Genomic DNA, 17,053 nt, shown 5'->3' on the forward strand with positions numbered 1-17,053 from the left:
TTTGACGTAGACAGTTTTATGGTCTCACGGTTCAAGCTGTGATCTAAAAGGACACTGTTGCTACTAATAAGAAATGAGGTTTAGAAGCTACACCATGAAATTAAATGTAATTCTTTATGAATTAAATAGGTCCCCAGTGGAACCCTTCCCGTATTGGCCTGCGACTAGAACGCAGTAAGTATTTATTTGGATGTCAAACCACCTACTAGTATATTACGAGTCTGTTTGTTAGCTTGTGTTTCTTCCTAACACTATTACACCATATGGGCTAAGCCATTAGCACTTTTGCTAATTAATATGTATGACTAGCTAATTAGATTTCCCCTCAATTAAGGAATTTGTCTGAGGATTTTCATATTACCCTAGCTCAGGATGCACGATCATGTCAAATATTAATATTAGTATGGGACAGCAGTTTTCAGTGTAAAGCTGCCAGTGCAAAACCACTGCCACCATCAGGAGTGGATTTACCAGTGGCACGGGGCCTCCCAACGACAGGGGGGCCCCAAAATGCAGGACGAATATCTGACAACCTGCCCCCTAGTCCGAGCCGGCGGCGCAGCAGGGCTCAGGCAGGCTGTCTGCATGCCATGGCCGGTGTCCCCACGCCACTCCCGGAAGTGGCCGGCTGCTGGCACATCTTTGCGCTCCACGGGCAGGCGGAGGAGGCAGCTCCGCGCTCTGCCCCCACCCCTGGGCAGTACACAGAGACCCACTCCCACCCTCTCCTCCCAAGGGGCACACAGAGACGTGCCAGCAGCAGCGCAGCCTGGTTAAGGCGGTTCCCTGCCCACTCCGCCTCCCCCCTCTGCTCCACTTCACTCCTGGAAGTGGCCGGCATGTCCCTGCAGCCCCGGGGTGGGGGGGGGTGTGTCTCTGCACACTGCCCCCACCCCAAACGCTGACTCCGCAGCTGCCATTGGCCGGGAACTGCAGCCAATGGGAGCTGCGGGGGCGGCACCTGAGGGCAGCGGCGCACAGAGACCCCCTGTCCCCCCTGCCTAGGAGCTGCTGCCAGAGGGGGGGGTGTGCCGGTCACTTTGGGAGATGCGCCGCCCAAGGTAAGCACTGCCCCCCTCCCGCACCCCAACCCCCTGCCCCAGCCCAGAGCCCGCACCCAAACTCCCTCCCAGAGCCCTCACCCCTCCTCCCACACCCCAACCCCCTGCCCTAGTCCAGAGCCTGCCCCCAGCACCCAAACTCCCTCCCAGAGCCCGCACCCCCTCACCCCTCCTCCCACACCCCAACGCCCTGCCCCAACCTAGATCACGCACCCAAACTCTCTCCCAGAGCCCTCACCCCTTCACCCCTCCTCCCACACTCCAACCCCTTGCCCTTGTCCAGAGCCTGCCCCCTGCACCCAAACTCCCTCCCAGAGCCCGCACCCCCTCACACCTCCTCCTACACCCTACCCGCTGCCCTAGTCCAGAGCCTGCACCCTGCACCCAAACTTCCTCCCAGAGCCCGACCCCTGCACCCCCTCCTGCACCCCAGCCCCTGCCCCAATCAAGGTACCTCATTTTATTTTCATTTACTTCCCATTACTTATAATATAGGAGGAGAATGAAGAAAAAAAGGATGAAAAACGGGGGGGAGGGGAGATAAGAGAGAATGTTCTTTTTCTTGGCTGGGTCCTGAGGGGCCCGCCTGAAAATGAAGCTGCGCACAGGGCCCCACTAACTCTAAATCCACCACTGGCCACCGTCATAGTTGACACCAGTCATCACCCTTCTTGGCAGCCTCAACACAAAAGCCGAGGACTGAATGGGCCATTGAGACCGGCCTATGGTCTCTCTCATTTAAATAATTCTTGAGGGACATGGGCAGTGAGGGGAACTTGGACTGCCAGTGCCCAAGCTGCACCTGTGTGAATAAATAAAGGACTTCATATGCCAGTGATGTTAACCTGTACCTTTTACTTCCACTGGCTCCTTCACAGAGTAGTGGGCACTGTGTTTGCATTCATTGTCCCTCAGAATTAGCTTATCCTTGTTTTTCTGTAGCACTCCTCCTCATTCTTGTTGAGGGATGGCTGCATGTGGGGGGTTTGGGGCGGAGCCACACCCATGTTTATAGGGGTCAAGTAGGTTAGACCCTTTAATTGCATTGACTCTTCAGTTCTCTTCACTGAGCCGTGGGCATTGTTTGAGGTGGTCTACTTCTGCATCCATGATTTTGAACCTGTGATTCATCCATCCTTTTTTCCCCATTTTTTGTCTCCCACCAGTTAGGTGATCCTTGGTTTTCTTTGTGGCATTTCTCTTTTGTGGCAAGGGCAGCCATTATTGTTTCACCCAGCGCTGGTGCCCTTTATATGTACCTGTCACCCCACGCCCCTCCCTGCACTGTTCTGATGTGTCCCAAGCGATCTGTTCCCCTTTGTCTTTCGCTTTCTTTGTTTTGGAGGTGGAAACATACCGAAGCGTCCTCAGTTGGGTGTGAGAATTGTTCGGGCTTGTGAGGGGGTTGGCCAGTTTGATGATCTGTGTGAGCAGGCCACGGTTGTTTACAGGTTTCGGCCCTTCTGAGAGCCTTGCTTCCTCACACAGGGACATCAAACTGGCCAACACTCTCTCAAGCCCGAATAATTCACACACAGAATTGAGGATGCTTCGGTAAGTTTCCACCTCCAAAACAAAGAAAACGAAAGATAAAATGCAGACAGGACTACACTCTGTCCTTGTCCTGTATAAGGAACTCCCATTGAAAGGGACTTTTGATGCCAAAACGGCGAACAGAATGTGGCTCATATTTAAGGGCACCCAAACTCACCCACTGGTTTGGAATCTATCCCTATCCATACAGTGTGGCTTTCCTCATGGAGTGTTACTCACTATCCCATTGGTTTCAGTGAGATTACTCTCAAGGAGTAAGGTACTACGCCATGTAAGTAAGGGTGGAAGAATCTCACGTCTAGCTTGCAAATGTTCCACAAAGTCAGAAAGAGACAAAACCCACTGGATTTTGCATTTGACAAATGCTCTCCGGCCACCCTTTATTACAAGCTAGATAACAGAAATATCAATAGCTTTCTGACGTGGATGATATGTCAAGACACTTGGACATTCCCCCAAAATATGAACCCAACTTTTTGGAGGTTCAAATGGTTTTGTCAGTCTGCTGTTAGTAGTATTCCAGTAGCAGCCCCCCTGATGTATAAACATATAATGAGAGAGAGAGACTCTGCCCTGAAGAGCTTACAAGTTAAATAGACTAGAAGGACAAGGGGAAATAGATGAAGTGACTCAGCCAAGGTCACACAGGAGGTCAGTGGCAGAGCTGGGAACCAACCCCAGGTCTCCTAACATTCAGTCCACTGCCTTATCCACTACTTCCTAAAAACCTATATTACCTCCTCCCCAGCTGTTACTATGTTCTGTACATGCTGGATTCAGCAGGAGTAGACGCTGGTGCTTGGAAGTACAGTGAGAAAGGCTTTCTAAGCCCAGACTCAAAAAGTCTGTCTAGGTCCAAGAAGGTTGACATAGAGATCTTGGGTTATGGGAGCTTGTCCAAACAGAAGCTGACTTCCTAATCTCTGCAGTTCCACCCATCACTAACTACCACTGAGCATGAAAAAAGCAAACATTTGACCAGAAACAGTTCAGGGATTCAGAGATGGAGACATCGTCTCCCATGGTGCCTTTCTGTTAAACCTTCTAAGGCATGATCTAAAACTGCTTTACAGAAGGGTTTATGCAATTCTGAACAATAAGTCCCTTTATAGAGTAGATGCACAGGAGTCAACCCCATAACAACTGTTGTGCGTTGCTTCTCAATGCAGTGTCATCTTCACACTTGCGTCATCGTGAGGATAACATCTAATACAAATCCTATGAGCGCTACACGTAGAGAGTAAGAACTGAAAGCACCAAATACATCAGAAAACCAGTGGTTTCCCTTTCACTTCAGGCCCAGTTCATGGGGTGGAACGTGAATTATAACCATTGCTTAACTCCTGTGTGTCTTGCCTTTTATGCTGAGTCATTGCAGGGGGTGTATTATTCAAACCATTTGGTCTTGCTTCTTTGTCATTCTAGATGGGCCCTATTTGAAGGATTCCGTTAGCATTCAAAGCTTGGCAGTTTCCTCCATCATTACGCTGTATTTTACAGATCTGGGTCAGCAGGTCACTTGGACCACAGTAAGTATGTCCTTGTAACAATCAACACGATAGATCTTAATGTAAAACACATTTAAGCTTCAGATTGCTTCCACTCCCTTGGCCTGTCCTTCTCTATGTCAAATTGCATCATTATTTTATCGTCCCTCAAACCCGAATTAAGTGATAGTCAGCCAAGTTGTCAACTTAGTCACTCAGACATCCAATTAAAGATTAGAGGATGGACATAACAATAGTGCCTGAGGGGGAAAAATCAATTTTTAAAAACAATTTTATCTTATCTTAGGCTAAACATACCTGTGAAGGACCTTTGACCAAAGATCTTCATTTGCTGCAAAGCTCTTTGGGATTCAGAATGAAAGGACATAGATATAAAACGTTACTAAAACAGGAAGATAATCCGATTGTAGTAGCTCAGTGCATTTACCCATCAGTTCACCTGAAAGGGGAATAGGAAGGATCAAGCTATAGATTGCGTTATGAAGCTGACTAATGAGGCTAAGGATTCCAAGGTATTTGAACCTCTTTGATATGGGTTGCCACAATGACAGAATTAATTTGCAATAGATACTGAAATTTACTTTATGAAATAGCAACGTAGTTCTATTACAGTAGCGCCTGCTGGGGCTTACTTACCATTGTGCTAAGCACCGTACTGACACATAGTAAACGGCAGTCCTTGCCCCAAAGAGATTAGTGTCTAAATAGACAAGACAGTTAAAGGGTGGGAGAGGAAATAGAGAGATACAGCAGGTTGGTGTAGAGGTGGGATTAGAATCCAGGTCTCCTGCACTCAATCCAATGCTCTGTCTACTCGATCATGCTGCCGTACCCTGTGGCTTTTTTGTAAGGTCTGAAATGTGATTTTTGGGAGCCCTAGACCCATCAGCAAACAGAGCTTTTGGGGGAGGGGAGGGGAATTCCGGGTTTTTGCACGCGGAAACGTACGTTATTTAGAGTTGCTTGGTTTCTGAAAGCAATAAGAGGAAGTATGTAGTCGTTCATAGCAATTAACACTCTCTGTAAATTACTTACACTTCTTTTAATGTTGCATTTGAATTAGTTTTTAATGGCCATCGAGGAGGAAGGACTGGATTCTCACAGCCTTCCCCATACGGGGTATTCTACTTCTTAGCAGTCAGAGAGTCAGAATTAAAGCCCTTCTCAATGGGCTGGGTGGAGCCATACTGCATGAGGGGCAGCGTGGAACTCCTGCCTCCCAGAGGCAGCCCTGGGATGGAATTGTGACTCCGGGAGCTACCCGCCTCTCGGACAGGAGGGCCTGAATGACCGCAAGTCTTACAAGGGAACAGCTTCCTCTGCGCTTGTGCCTAGGCAGCTCCTCTTGACCCTCTCCCAGCCCCCTTGTTGGGACAAGAAAGCAGGGCCTCCGCTCTGCACCAAGCCAGGGATTGGGAAGGCAGGGGAATGTGACTGTCCTGCTCGCCTTAAGCATGGCCAGGGCCAAGTCTAGCCCATGGTGAGGAAGGCTGTGAGAATCTGGCCCTTCGTATTTCAATTTCTTGGTCAGAATCAATAGGGGAAGGTAATTTGAAGCTAATTTGCATGTAGCCAGAGCCCTGCCACGGGGCAGGAGAGCACTGGGAAGATTCCCACCTTAGAGAAGCAAAATGTCTCTTAGAGCTGCTCGCTTGCACTGTGGGAAATTAATCTATGACACCCCCTCCAGGGACGCAACACACTTTCCCCCTCCTCTCTCTGGCTGTGCAGCTCCACAGGCTAGTGCACAGAGTGAAAGAGGGCTGAGCCCTGGCTCCACCCACTTTCTGGCCTCTTTCCAGTGAGTTGCTCCCAACCAGATACTAGCCCTTGTGCTCCCTGAAATATACGGGCTGCCGTTCCGGCTAGTCCTTACAGGGTAAGTCTTCGCTGCCAAGCCTGGGCTAGCTTCGTACGCGTGGAGCATCCCCGTTGCAAAGTGCTACCTGTGCCTGGCCCATGTAACTGCATCCAGGGTTCTGTACTAGCCCGTGTGCTGGGATGGATTTCTGGGGGTACAGCCCATGGTTCTTAGCGGTGCATTAAAGTGGGCTGCTCTGTTCATTCATTCACAGGGCGCTCTCTCTCTCTCACCTCGCAGGGAGCTGCTCTCTGTGGCAGGGACAGGGGACAAGGCTTTATGAATATAATCTCCAAGTGGGGTTACTCATTGTTTATGCAGATAGTTCTGAAGGTGAAAGCAAACAGCATTTGGCAGCAAGAGCTTTTAATGAGCATGTCATCCAGGAACTCAGTTGGCAAACCACCAAGTGGGCCATAGCGCGCTCCACTGACTTCTGTACCTCTCCACTTCTTTCCTGTCCACCACGCTGAGAAGTGGATCTTCACATCACAGCTTCCCCAGGGGGTGGGTTTGAGATTCTGGACAGGTGACAGGACGATTTCTTGGATGGCATCTCTGTATGCTGCACTTCCACAGCCTTTGAGCCGGCAATGGTTGGGTTAAGCCACAGTGCAGAAACAGGGAACAGTTAGACAGGAATCTACAACCCCAGTGGAATGGTGGGATAGCACTGAGGACTAACAGCACCCACGCTTGATTCGCGTGCATTCTCACCGCAAAGTAGGCTTGTTGCCCGCCCATGAAGTGGAATTCCAGCTCAAGCCTACACCCCCAGCTGTCCCTGTTAGCTCGGGCTTAATGCACCCTCCAGCCTGGGTGCGAGGTTTTCCTGTGTGGAGAGATGGGAGAATTAGGCTCTAGCTGGGCTCACTCTGTAGTGAAGACAAACCCACACAAGCTGTGCATGCGTAGTGGCTCCTCAGTGCCTCCCCTGCACTGCTGCTTAAGGTGTAATGGAGCAGGGATATGATCCGCCCCTCAGTAATCAGGGGAGGTAGCAATCACTGCGCATTACTAACCATTACTGCAAATCACTTACCCAACGGACCCATTTTTACTGTGTCTCAGCAATGAACTAGTGCTTTGCAGACACACTGGCAAAAGGCTCGTTACTGCCCGACTTTGGCCTGGTCAAGGGCAGCTTCCGGGTCAGAGCTGCAAGATGGCACATCTCTTCCCTGCAACTTGTGATGGTCTTACAGTCCTAGCCCTCTAGGCTCTCACCTGTAGGCATTTGTAGCTGTCCTGCCGAATGAATGCCACCTAGATCTCTGCTTACCCTGGAGGGCAGAAGGCAACACCCTGATTTCTTGGAGGTTGAACTCAGAATCGCAGTAGCATCTGCCCAGTACGCCCTTCCCTTTGAGTGTCTAGTTGCATCACTTCAGCCAGATCCTCAACTGGTGTAAATCAGCGTAAGTGTGTTGACTAGGGTTGCCAACTCTGACTGAAGCTATTCTGGGAGATTTTTCCCCCCAACATGACGTAATGTCATTTTCTTAAAAGATCCTATTAAAATCTCCCAGATTGCTTCAATAGTCACCGGGAGATCGATGCTGATTCCGGGAGACTCCAGGCCAATCCTGGAGGGTTGACAACCCTAGTGTTGACTTCAGTGGCGTTAATTCGATTGACCATATATGGCCCATTGACTTCCATAGAGCAAGGCTGATTTACACCAGCTGAGGATCTGGCCCCCTTTCTTTTTCAAGTATCCCACTCATGGGAAGGAATTGTAGAACCTCCCTGCAAAGTGAAAAGTGCTTCTGGTGCTGTTTCATGTTTGTTACAACTAAATAATCTGCAATAACCGTGTTTAATCTCTTCCTTCCCAGTGGTTTATGTCACCTAAAACAGTAGCATAACCAAAGCTTAATTCCTCATTGTAAATAATGAATTTATAGCGAGGCCTCAGTACCACAGGCGGTAGCATCTTTTACTATTTAATCCATGTGTAGAAAGTCCTCTCCGTGGGTTTCTCAGTATTCATCTTACCACATTGTGTTCCACAGACGAAACTGTCTCCGTTCTCAGCAGGAGGAATATTCTTCCTCGCTGTGCCATTAGTTTAAATATTCAGAACTTTTAGGGTAGGGTTATTCTGTAACAATATAGTTACAGTGTATAAACTAGTGTATTGTACAATAAAAGGCATTTAAAACTTTTATTTATTTAAGGTTTATGGTTATTAATAATTATAGTAGTACTCCAAGGCCCCAGCCAAATGAGGTAGAGTAGGGATTTGAGCACCTGAGTGCATTGGCCACCAGGCTACTGGGTATTCTGCAGTGGGTTGGCCCCCTCTGCTGGTTTTTCATGAGAAAGGGCTGACTTGGTTTGGGCACCCCGCTCCCGGAGAGACTTCATGGCTGAGAATCCCAAGCCGAGATGGCATCTCCCTTCAGACCATCAGTCAGTCATCTAGAGGGCCAGATCCATGGGAGTTAGCCACCTTTGTGAATCTGGGCCCTAAACCCCATCTCTTCCCTCTGCATGTCAGGCCTTGTGAGCTTAGGCAGATCTCCACTCCGCGGCTTGGCTTCTGAGCATCCCTCTCTCTAGGCACCTAAGTCTCCCCATGTGTGGTATGGGAGCCTGGGCACCTAACTTGCAGCTGAAATTTCCACTTGGCCACAGGGCACCTACAACTCTTTAGCCACTTTTTGAATCTAACCCCAAAGTGATTTAAGAGCCTAAGTGCCATTTTCAAAAATGACAAAGACGTTTAGGACCCTAAATCTCATCAAAAGTCAATGGAGCTTAGACTCGTAAGTGCTTGTCACGTGACGTACTGTGACGGGGTCTCACGGGGTTCAGCCTCCTGGCCCCGCTCCCCGATGAGTCAGGACCAGTTCTAGCTGGTGCAACACCCATGCTCTTTATTCCTGTGCCTGGTCTCCTCCTCCTGGTCTCCATCCCCCTGGGCTCACTTCCTCCCAAGCTTTTAGCCCCTGTTAACGAGGTGGGCAGGTGAGCAGGTGTGGCCAGTTTCCAGGCCAGTCCTAGCTAGTGGCCAGCCTCTACCCATTTCCCCTGATTGGGGCTGGCGTGGCAGGAGCTGATTAGCGCTTCCCCTGCAGTGCCCTGCCACCAGTACTCAACAACTAACCTTCCCACTGAGAACAGTTCTTCCCCACAATCTCGTCTCAACAGGTGCTGGAAATCTGGCCAGTTGATTTAGATGCCTAAATGGGCACTGAGCTCTTTCAGAAGTTGGCCCTATGTGTCTTCCAAGCAACTAACATACTTTTGATCTCTCTACAGCTACTCTTAGGGTAGGTCTACACTTACTCGGTAGTTCGGCGGCAAGCAAATCGAACTTCTGGGTTTGACTTATCGCGTCTGGTCTGGACGCGATAAGTCGAACCCAGAAGTGCTCGCCGTCGACTGCGGTACTCCAGCTCGGCGAGAGGAGTACGCGAAGTCGACGGGGGAGCCTGCCTGCCGCGTCTGGACTGAGGTAAGTTCGAACTAAGGTACTTCGAACTTCAGCTACGTTATTCACGTAGCTGAAGTTGCGTACCTTAGTTCGAATTGGGGGGTTAGTGTAGACCTGCCCTTAAGAGGTTTCTTCTGTTTGATTTGGAACCAATTCCAAAGCAATTCCCCATCATAGATAAAAGTGAATAATTATCAGACCAGGAGAATTTTGCATACCAGAAAGAACTTTTAAAGTGTAACCAGTGTACATAAATCATATAAAATTAATAATTTGTTCTCCCAGTTTATACAGTAATATTCCTTTAAGAAATGTTGGGGGGAAATTGTTCTCTTCCAGCTGTCTCTTATAGGGCTGGGTGGATGAGGTAATATTTACTAGACCAACTTCTGTGGGTGAGAGAGAGAGAACCTGTTGAGCTCCATTGAGCTTTTTGTAAATTTGTCTACTGAGTTGGTCAGAAGATGGATTATCTATCCCTCAAAACAGTTTGAGATTTGTTTATCTGGAGTTGTTTAAAAAAATCACTTTTTTTTAACCAAATGAAATTCTGGGGGGAAAAATTGGTTCAGGTCAATTATTGGATTTTTTTTTTCTTAAAAGATCTCCTCTATGAACTATTTTTGAGAAGTTCTTTGCCCTGTGTTAAGCAGGAGGACAGAGTAGATCAGGGATTCTCAAACTGCGGGTTGGGACCCCTCAGGGGGTCATGAGGTTATTATGTGGGGGGTCACGAGCTGTCAGCTTCCACCCCAAACCCCACTTTGCCTCGAGCATTTATAGTGGTGTTAAATATATAAAAAAGTGTTTTTAATTCATAAGGGGGGGGGGTCGCACTCAGAGGCTTGCTATGTGAAAGGGGTCACCAGTCGAAAAGTTTGAGAGCCACTGGACTAGATGGTCACAATGGTCTTTTCTTGTCTTAGAATCTGTGAATCAAAACATTTTATTCCAATGTCAACCATTGTTTTATTTTTAATTTTGTATATATAAAAGTTTTGAAACAAAAAATCAAAACTTTTTATTCTACAAATGTCGAAACAATATTTTCAAAACTTTTTTCAACATTTTCCTGAAATAAAATTTCTTCATAATTGATACAATTTTGTAAAACATTTCAGTTTAATCAAAATGGGTTTTTCTTACAGGAAATGCCATCTCTAGTCTCTTCCCCTCCTGGTTTCTTATGGAACTAAAATTAGCACAAATGTGTAATTTACTTCTATGCAAGTACTAGTTGGTTGTTTTAGCTAAGCACTGGGAGTAGAAATGGTTAGTTTGCTGCTGCAGAGATGCTAGTGGGAGCTGAGTTCACAGATCATTTTTATATGGCTCCTGTAAAAATGCTACCTTGATGGGTTTGAATGGGGTATTGGGGCTTTGTTTAATCTATGACTAATTTAGGGCCTAATCTAGATGGCAGAGACCCCTTTTATATATTGCCTTGTTGTCTGGCTGACAGATACACAAGTCTCTTATTGTAAATCAGCCTCAAGCCACTCCTCTGTCTATCTAATTCAAGTGTTTGTTAAAACTCTCCTTATTTGGGCAGTGATTACACAATCAGGTTTAGCTGGGTCTGTTATCTAGCCACTAAAAGTGTCAGGCGCCATCATTATCCTCATAGTCAGAGGTGAAGAAAATATGATAAAAGCCAACTCAAAGAGGTGAGAACGAAGCTTTATTAATTTGAGGGTTAAATCTGCCAATTTAATGAGGTTGTTAAGACCTGAAGACAGAACTTCATTTAGGCTTCCATTCAGCAGTGTATTTAAGCATGTGCCTAACTTTAAGAACATGAGTGCCGTTGACTTCAAAGAGATTATGCATAGGCCTAAAGGTAGGCAATTTCTTAAGTACACCTCTACCTCGATATAACGCTGTCCTCGGGAGCCACAAAATCTTACAGCATTATAGGTGAAACCGCGTTATATCGAACTTGCTTTGATCCGCCAGAGTGCGCAGCCCCGCCCCCCCCGGAGCACTGCTTTACTGCATTATATCCGAATTTGTGTTATATCGGGTTGCGTTATATCGGGGTAGAGGTGTACCTTGCTGTTTGGGGGAATTAAAATGTTTGGTTTAACAGCAGAACTGGAACACTTATTTAGGGTTTGTCTATACATGCCACTCAGGAAAGTTAATTTGAATTAACTAAAGGTGTGAATTTGAAGTGGATTAGTGAAACTAAGGCTGGGTCTACACTACAGCGGGGGTCCGACCTAAGATACGCAACTTCAGCTACGTGAATACCGTAGCTGAAGTTGCGTATTTTAGGTCGGCTTACCTGGCGGTGAGGACGCGGGAAAGTCGACCGCTGCCGCGCTGCCGCCGACTCCGCTGCCGCCTCTTGTCGAGGTGGATTTCCGGAGTCGACGGCAGAGCGATCAGGGATCGATTTTACCGCGTCTTCACTAGACGCGATAAGTCGATCCCCGATAGACCGATTGCTACCCGCCGGATCGGCGGGTAGTGAAGACATGCCCTAAGTTAAACCTCTAGGTGTATGCTTTTATTCTGAAATAAAGTGGATTTCATTTGATTTAGATTAATTCACTTTTTAATTAAAATAAATTAGATTAAGTCCAATTTAATTCTGAATAAGAGCATCCATGCAGGGGTTCTGTGTGATTTAATTAATCCACTTTAAAGTTAATTCAGATTAATCTTTCCGAGTGTCCCCATGTCGATGCCTTAGATTGTAATGATTTAGATTATAAACTCTTGTCTTTTTGTTCTGTATTTGCGCTGTGCCCAGCACAATAGAGTCCTGGACCAAAACTGAGGTTCATAGATATTACTGCAACACAAGTCATTAGTAATAATCAGTTACACTGTTCTAAGTGCAGGAAGACTTTCATTCTCTAACTTGACTTACTACTGCACACTGCATTGGATGTCTGTAATTATAAATAATACTGTTGGTTGAAAACGGGAATTATTTTAGATGGGAATTAAATTCTGTTGATCATTTCCCATAAAAAAATAATTTTTGATAGAACACTGAATCCCATTTTTTTCCATTTTTGAAAATTGTTTTTGTTTTCAATAAAAAATATTCAGCATCGGAAAACAAAGAAAAAAACAAAAAACGTTTTTACCAAAAAATGGGGAAAAATACAGAAAAATTTTTAGTTTGGTCAAAGAAACATTTTTGGTCAAAGAAACAAAGAAACCTACAGTCTCAAATAATGGAAACATTATTCAGTTTGGTCCAAGAAGCATTTTTTTTTTTACTTTGGCAAAAAAATAAAAATAAAATAAAATAAAATAAAAAACACCTACAGTCTCTAATAAATAATGGAAACATAATGGGGATGATAGCACTTTTTCTCTTAAACATATTTTCCAAACTAATCAATCTACACCACACGCTTTTGGGGCAGATAAGTAATGTTATTCCCAATGTAGAGACATGGGAAACTGAGACAGAAACATTAAATAGTAACAAAATAACAAAGTATAATAGCTGTAAAGCTATCCCTCCGCTGCCCCCATTCATGTCTGGGTAACGCAACACCGTGCAGGAGGAGAGGACATGGTTTATAGAAAGGATCAGGTATTCCTGTTCCCTCAGAGAGGAAGAAACAAGTCACCTGGTTCTTCTCTTGCTGAGCATGCACTCTCCCCTGCTAGTGATGGCTAGGATGATGAGTGTGCTCCAGCCTTGGTTAATGGGGTGGGGTTATTTAGCTCAAGCAGGCTTGTGTTTCATGATCCTGAGTTCCCAGGTTCAGTGCCCCCTGCCAACAACAACCCATCCAGGTGAGTGGTGGTACACTGGTGTAAACTGGGAGTAATGCCATTGAATAAAGACATGTGAAAAGTACTTCACTTGGGAAGGAAAAATCAAATGTATGACTACAAAATGGGGAATGACTGAGTAGGCGGTAGTACTGCTGGACAGGATCTGGGGGTTATAATGGACCACACACACAATATGAGTCGTCCATGCATTGAAGCTGCACAAAAGGCTAATATGATTCCGGGATATATTAACAGTAGTGTTGTATGGAAGATACAGCAGGTACCTGTCTGGCTCCACTCAGCACTGGTGAGGCCTCAGCTGGAGTACTGTGTCCAATTCTGAGCACCACAACTTAGGAAAGATGTGGAGAAATTGGAGAGAGTCCAGAGGAGAGCAACAACAATGATAAGAGATTTAGAAAACCTGACTTAGGAGGAAAGGTTAAAAAAACTGGGCATATTTAGTCTTGAGAAAAGACTGAGGAGGGACCTGATAACAGTCTTCCAATATGTTAAGGACTATTATAAAGCAGACAGTGATCAATTGTTCCCCATGTCCACTGAAGATAGGACAAGAAGTTATGGGCTTAATCTGGAGCAAAGGAGACTCAGGTTAGATGTTAGAAAAAACTTTCTAACTCTCTGGACAGTTAAGCTCTGGAATAGGCTTCCAAGGGAGGTTGTGGATTTCCCATCATTGGAAGCTTTTGAAAACAAGTTGGACAAACTCCTGTCAGGGATGGCCTAGGTTTACTTGGTCCTGCCACAGCGCAGGAGGCTGGACTTGATGACTTCTGGAGGTCCCTTCTACCCCTACATTTCTATGATTCTATGAAGTCTGTGTAATGAAATTGGGGTATGTAAGAAGAAAATCAATCTCCAAGCCCTTATGTTTCAATGTATTGTGAGAGGAAGTTGCCAAATCACCAAAGATCAGTGGTTCTCAACCTTTTCCATAACAGGACCATCTCCTCCTCTCTAGTCCAGACCTGTTCAGGACCCCTCTCCCAATGTGGCCATATGGGAAGATACCTTGATACCTGTTTGGGAACTCCTGGGGCAGGGCTGCTTTCCACAGGTTGAGAATCTTTGCCATAGAGAAAGCAAATTATTTGGCTTGGACTCAATGTGAGATTGTGAAAGAGGCCAGGGAATGGGCTGGTATACAATACTGCAGTCCAGAGGCCATCATTTGGTAAGAGGCAAGACAAATGAAGTACACAGAGTATGGGGGAATAGGGGTCCCAGCAAATTTGTGAGATCAGTGTAAAGAAGAGAAAGAGAGAGCAGTAAATGAGATGCTGATAGGATCAGTGAATGGGAGAAAATGTGAGTCCAAGATAGAATAGGTGAGCTGAAGAGTGGATCATATATGAGCCTAGGTCTGTGGATTCTGTGGCCAATTTGACTACAATTATGTGGCCAGGCCCTCTGATTTCTGTAATGCACCACCAAGGAATTCTGGGGTAAATTGAAAACTCTGCAGTAGTGACAATAGCAAAAGAACATACCATTTTATTAACTAGTTCTACATGCTCAATGTCCTTAGTATACAATTGTCTTAACGCTGACTAACGCATGAAGGTATCATAAAGCCACATTTTGACAAAGCTTTCTGATTTGTTACACCCATTTACATCACTTGGGAATCTGGTCCCAGGAAGTAGATATGCTGAATAAGAAGGTGGGTTTTTTACAGTCACTTTTCTGACCATAATTTCGAGACACAAGTGACCTCAGATCTAAACAGACACTTGGTTCATGGCTGAGATTTCTGATTCAATGCATAATATTACGTACAATGCATGTTGCTTTACATTGGCACAACTGGACAAGCCATGAACTAATGCGTGTCAACACTGTGAACTTTGAAAATGTTGTAGCCTTTTGCAAAGGCAAGCTGTACACACATGGTTGGTTTTGTTCTTTAGTTAATTAAGTCAAATAGTTTTCAACTTCCAGAGCTATCAACAAGGAACAGATGGAGTTTGCCTGACACTGTGCCATGGTATAATGTTGTTTAGGCCTTTCTTTGGCCCACATATATTCTCGGCCCTTTGTTATTGCCCAGCGGCTGCAGTGAAATCTACTGATAAGGGAAGCAGGGACCTTCCTGCTGTTGAAATTGGCCAACTGGCTGATCATAATTCATCAGATGCCACTGCTAATAAGGCCAAGTAGAATGCTGTGATTGTTTCTCTCTCTGTCTCAGGAGCAAACGCCACAAGCATATAACTAACCTTGCCAGAATGTCAGTTCTCCAGGATGCAGCTGGGAGCGTAGTGAATTTTAGGAGAGGCGAACGTTTTATGTTCTGTTGAGCATAGCACATGTGGAAGAATGGGTGCATACGTATTATAGGCCTTCCCCTGTGGGTTGTTATTGTTGTAAGGGCATAGACAATGTAGACAGAATTCCAGGTAACTAAAGTAGCCAAGTCATTTTCCTAATTGCTAAGTGCTGATTTCTATTCCCCTGACTCAGAGTCGTGCGTTACTCGACTGAAACCAATGAGATTACTGGGAAGGTGGGGTGCTACTCACTTTGAGGAAGGCTGATAGACCCTGGCCATCTGACCTGTCTATATTTGGATCATTTTGTAGGAACTGTGGCTCAGCAGGGTGGATTTCCAAAAAAATGTTCAGTGCTGGCCTACCTCTGGCTCCTGTTGATGTTGATAGTTTTACTATTCATGTCATTGGTAACAGAGGTAGGCCAACGCTGCATCCTGTTGGAAATCCCACTTGAAAGGTCTCTTCTGGGCTCTTATGGAGGAGGAGAAACTGGGCCCTGCTCAATCAACATCATACAACTTTTGAACAGTGGAATGTGGAGTTGACAGACACACTAGCTGGTGACTCTTAGAGGGCTGCCCAGTCCAGGTCCAGGTCATTCCCTTGAGATATATGGGTGGTCTCAATGAGAGTTTTAGGTTAGTCGGACAGGATAATTTTGTTTAGGCCTTTCTTTGGCCCACATATATTCTTGGCCCTTTGTTATTGCCCAGCGGCTGTTAATCTATATAACAAAATAGCAAACATCTTTATGCATCACATTGAATATGTCACTCAGGAGAGGTTTGTGCTTTTAGAAGCAGGGGTCCCATAGCTAATCCCAGCTGCCCATGATCTACCCAGAGGCGTGGGCATGTGTAACAATTATATAAATAGTATTACTGGCTGGGAATCTCCAGTTGCCTAAGGGATCCAAATCCCATTGAATTTCTTCTTGGAAAATCCCATTCTCGTACTCGCGAACACATTCTTAACTGTAACGAGCTGTATGCACCACAGTATTTTCCATGTTTGTATAATTGTGTGGGTTAGATTCTCGTTACTGTTGATTCTATACAAAGTCCATGTAGAACGTAGAATTTAGACCTGAGGAATGCTGCGTGACTTCTGATTTATGCAGCAGAACGGCAATGGATTTTGCACAACATGTTCACTGATCAGAAGATCGTTGGATTACCTTGAATGCCCGTGATTCTTTGTATTGTAGCAGAGGAGTGCCATGAGGCTGGAGCAGTGATTGGGCATGCGAGGGTGCATGTACTATTTATTATCAGTGGCTTGTGACCGCCCACAAATTTAAAATTAACAAGAGGCTGCAAATAAACTGTCACTCTCTCCCACGCTCTCTCCAAACATCCTCTCTGCGTTCTGGCTGCAGAGTTGGAAAGCCATTTGGAACAGCAAGCTACTGGCTTCTAATCATCTCTGTGTAACTGGAGTAGAGTCACACCGAGACCACTGCTCTGGCATGGGCTGAATTGACTGTCGGTTTGGGAGTGTCGTAAAATGCTAGTATTAGGGATGTGGATAATACAGGGCCAGCTCCAGCATTTCTGCCTCCCTGAGCAAAAAAAAAAAAAACCCCC

At 45.8% G+C, this 17,053-nt stretch overlaps 1 protein-coding gene across 1 annotated transcript in view; it reads left to right on the top strand.

Annotated features, from left to right (window-relative positions):
* Positions 1-17,053, top strand: part of TECRL (trans-2,3-enoyl-CoA reductase like) — a 107,083-nt gene that overhangs the window by 60,554 nt on the left and 29,476 nt on the right. The window contains exons 3-4 of the mRNA XM_026653341.1: positions 130-174; positions 4,041-4,144. Of these exons, the coding sequence (XP_026509126.1) occupies positions 130-174; positions 4,041-4,144 (149 nt within the window). The remainder of the gene's footprint in view (positions 1-129; positions 175-4,040; positions 4,145-17,053) is intronic.

The sequence above is a fragment of the Terrapene carolina genome, unplaced genomic scaffold (genome assembly GCF_002925995.2).
Source record: "Terrapene carolina triunguis isolate 2854851 unplaced genomic scaffold, T_m_triunguis-2.0 Scaffold136, whole genome shotgun sequence".
In the NCBI taxonomy this organism is placed as follows: domain Eukaryota; kingdom Metazoa; phylum Chordata; order Testudines; family Emydidae; genus Terrapene; species Terrapene triunguis.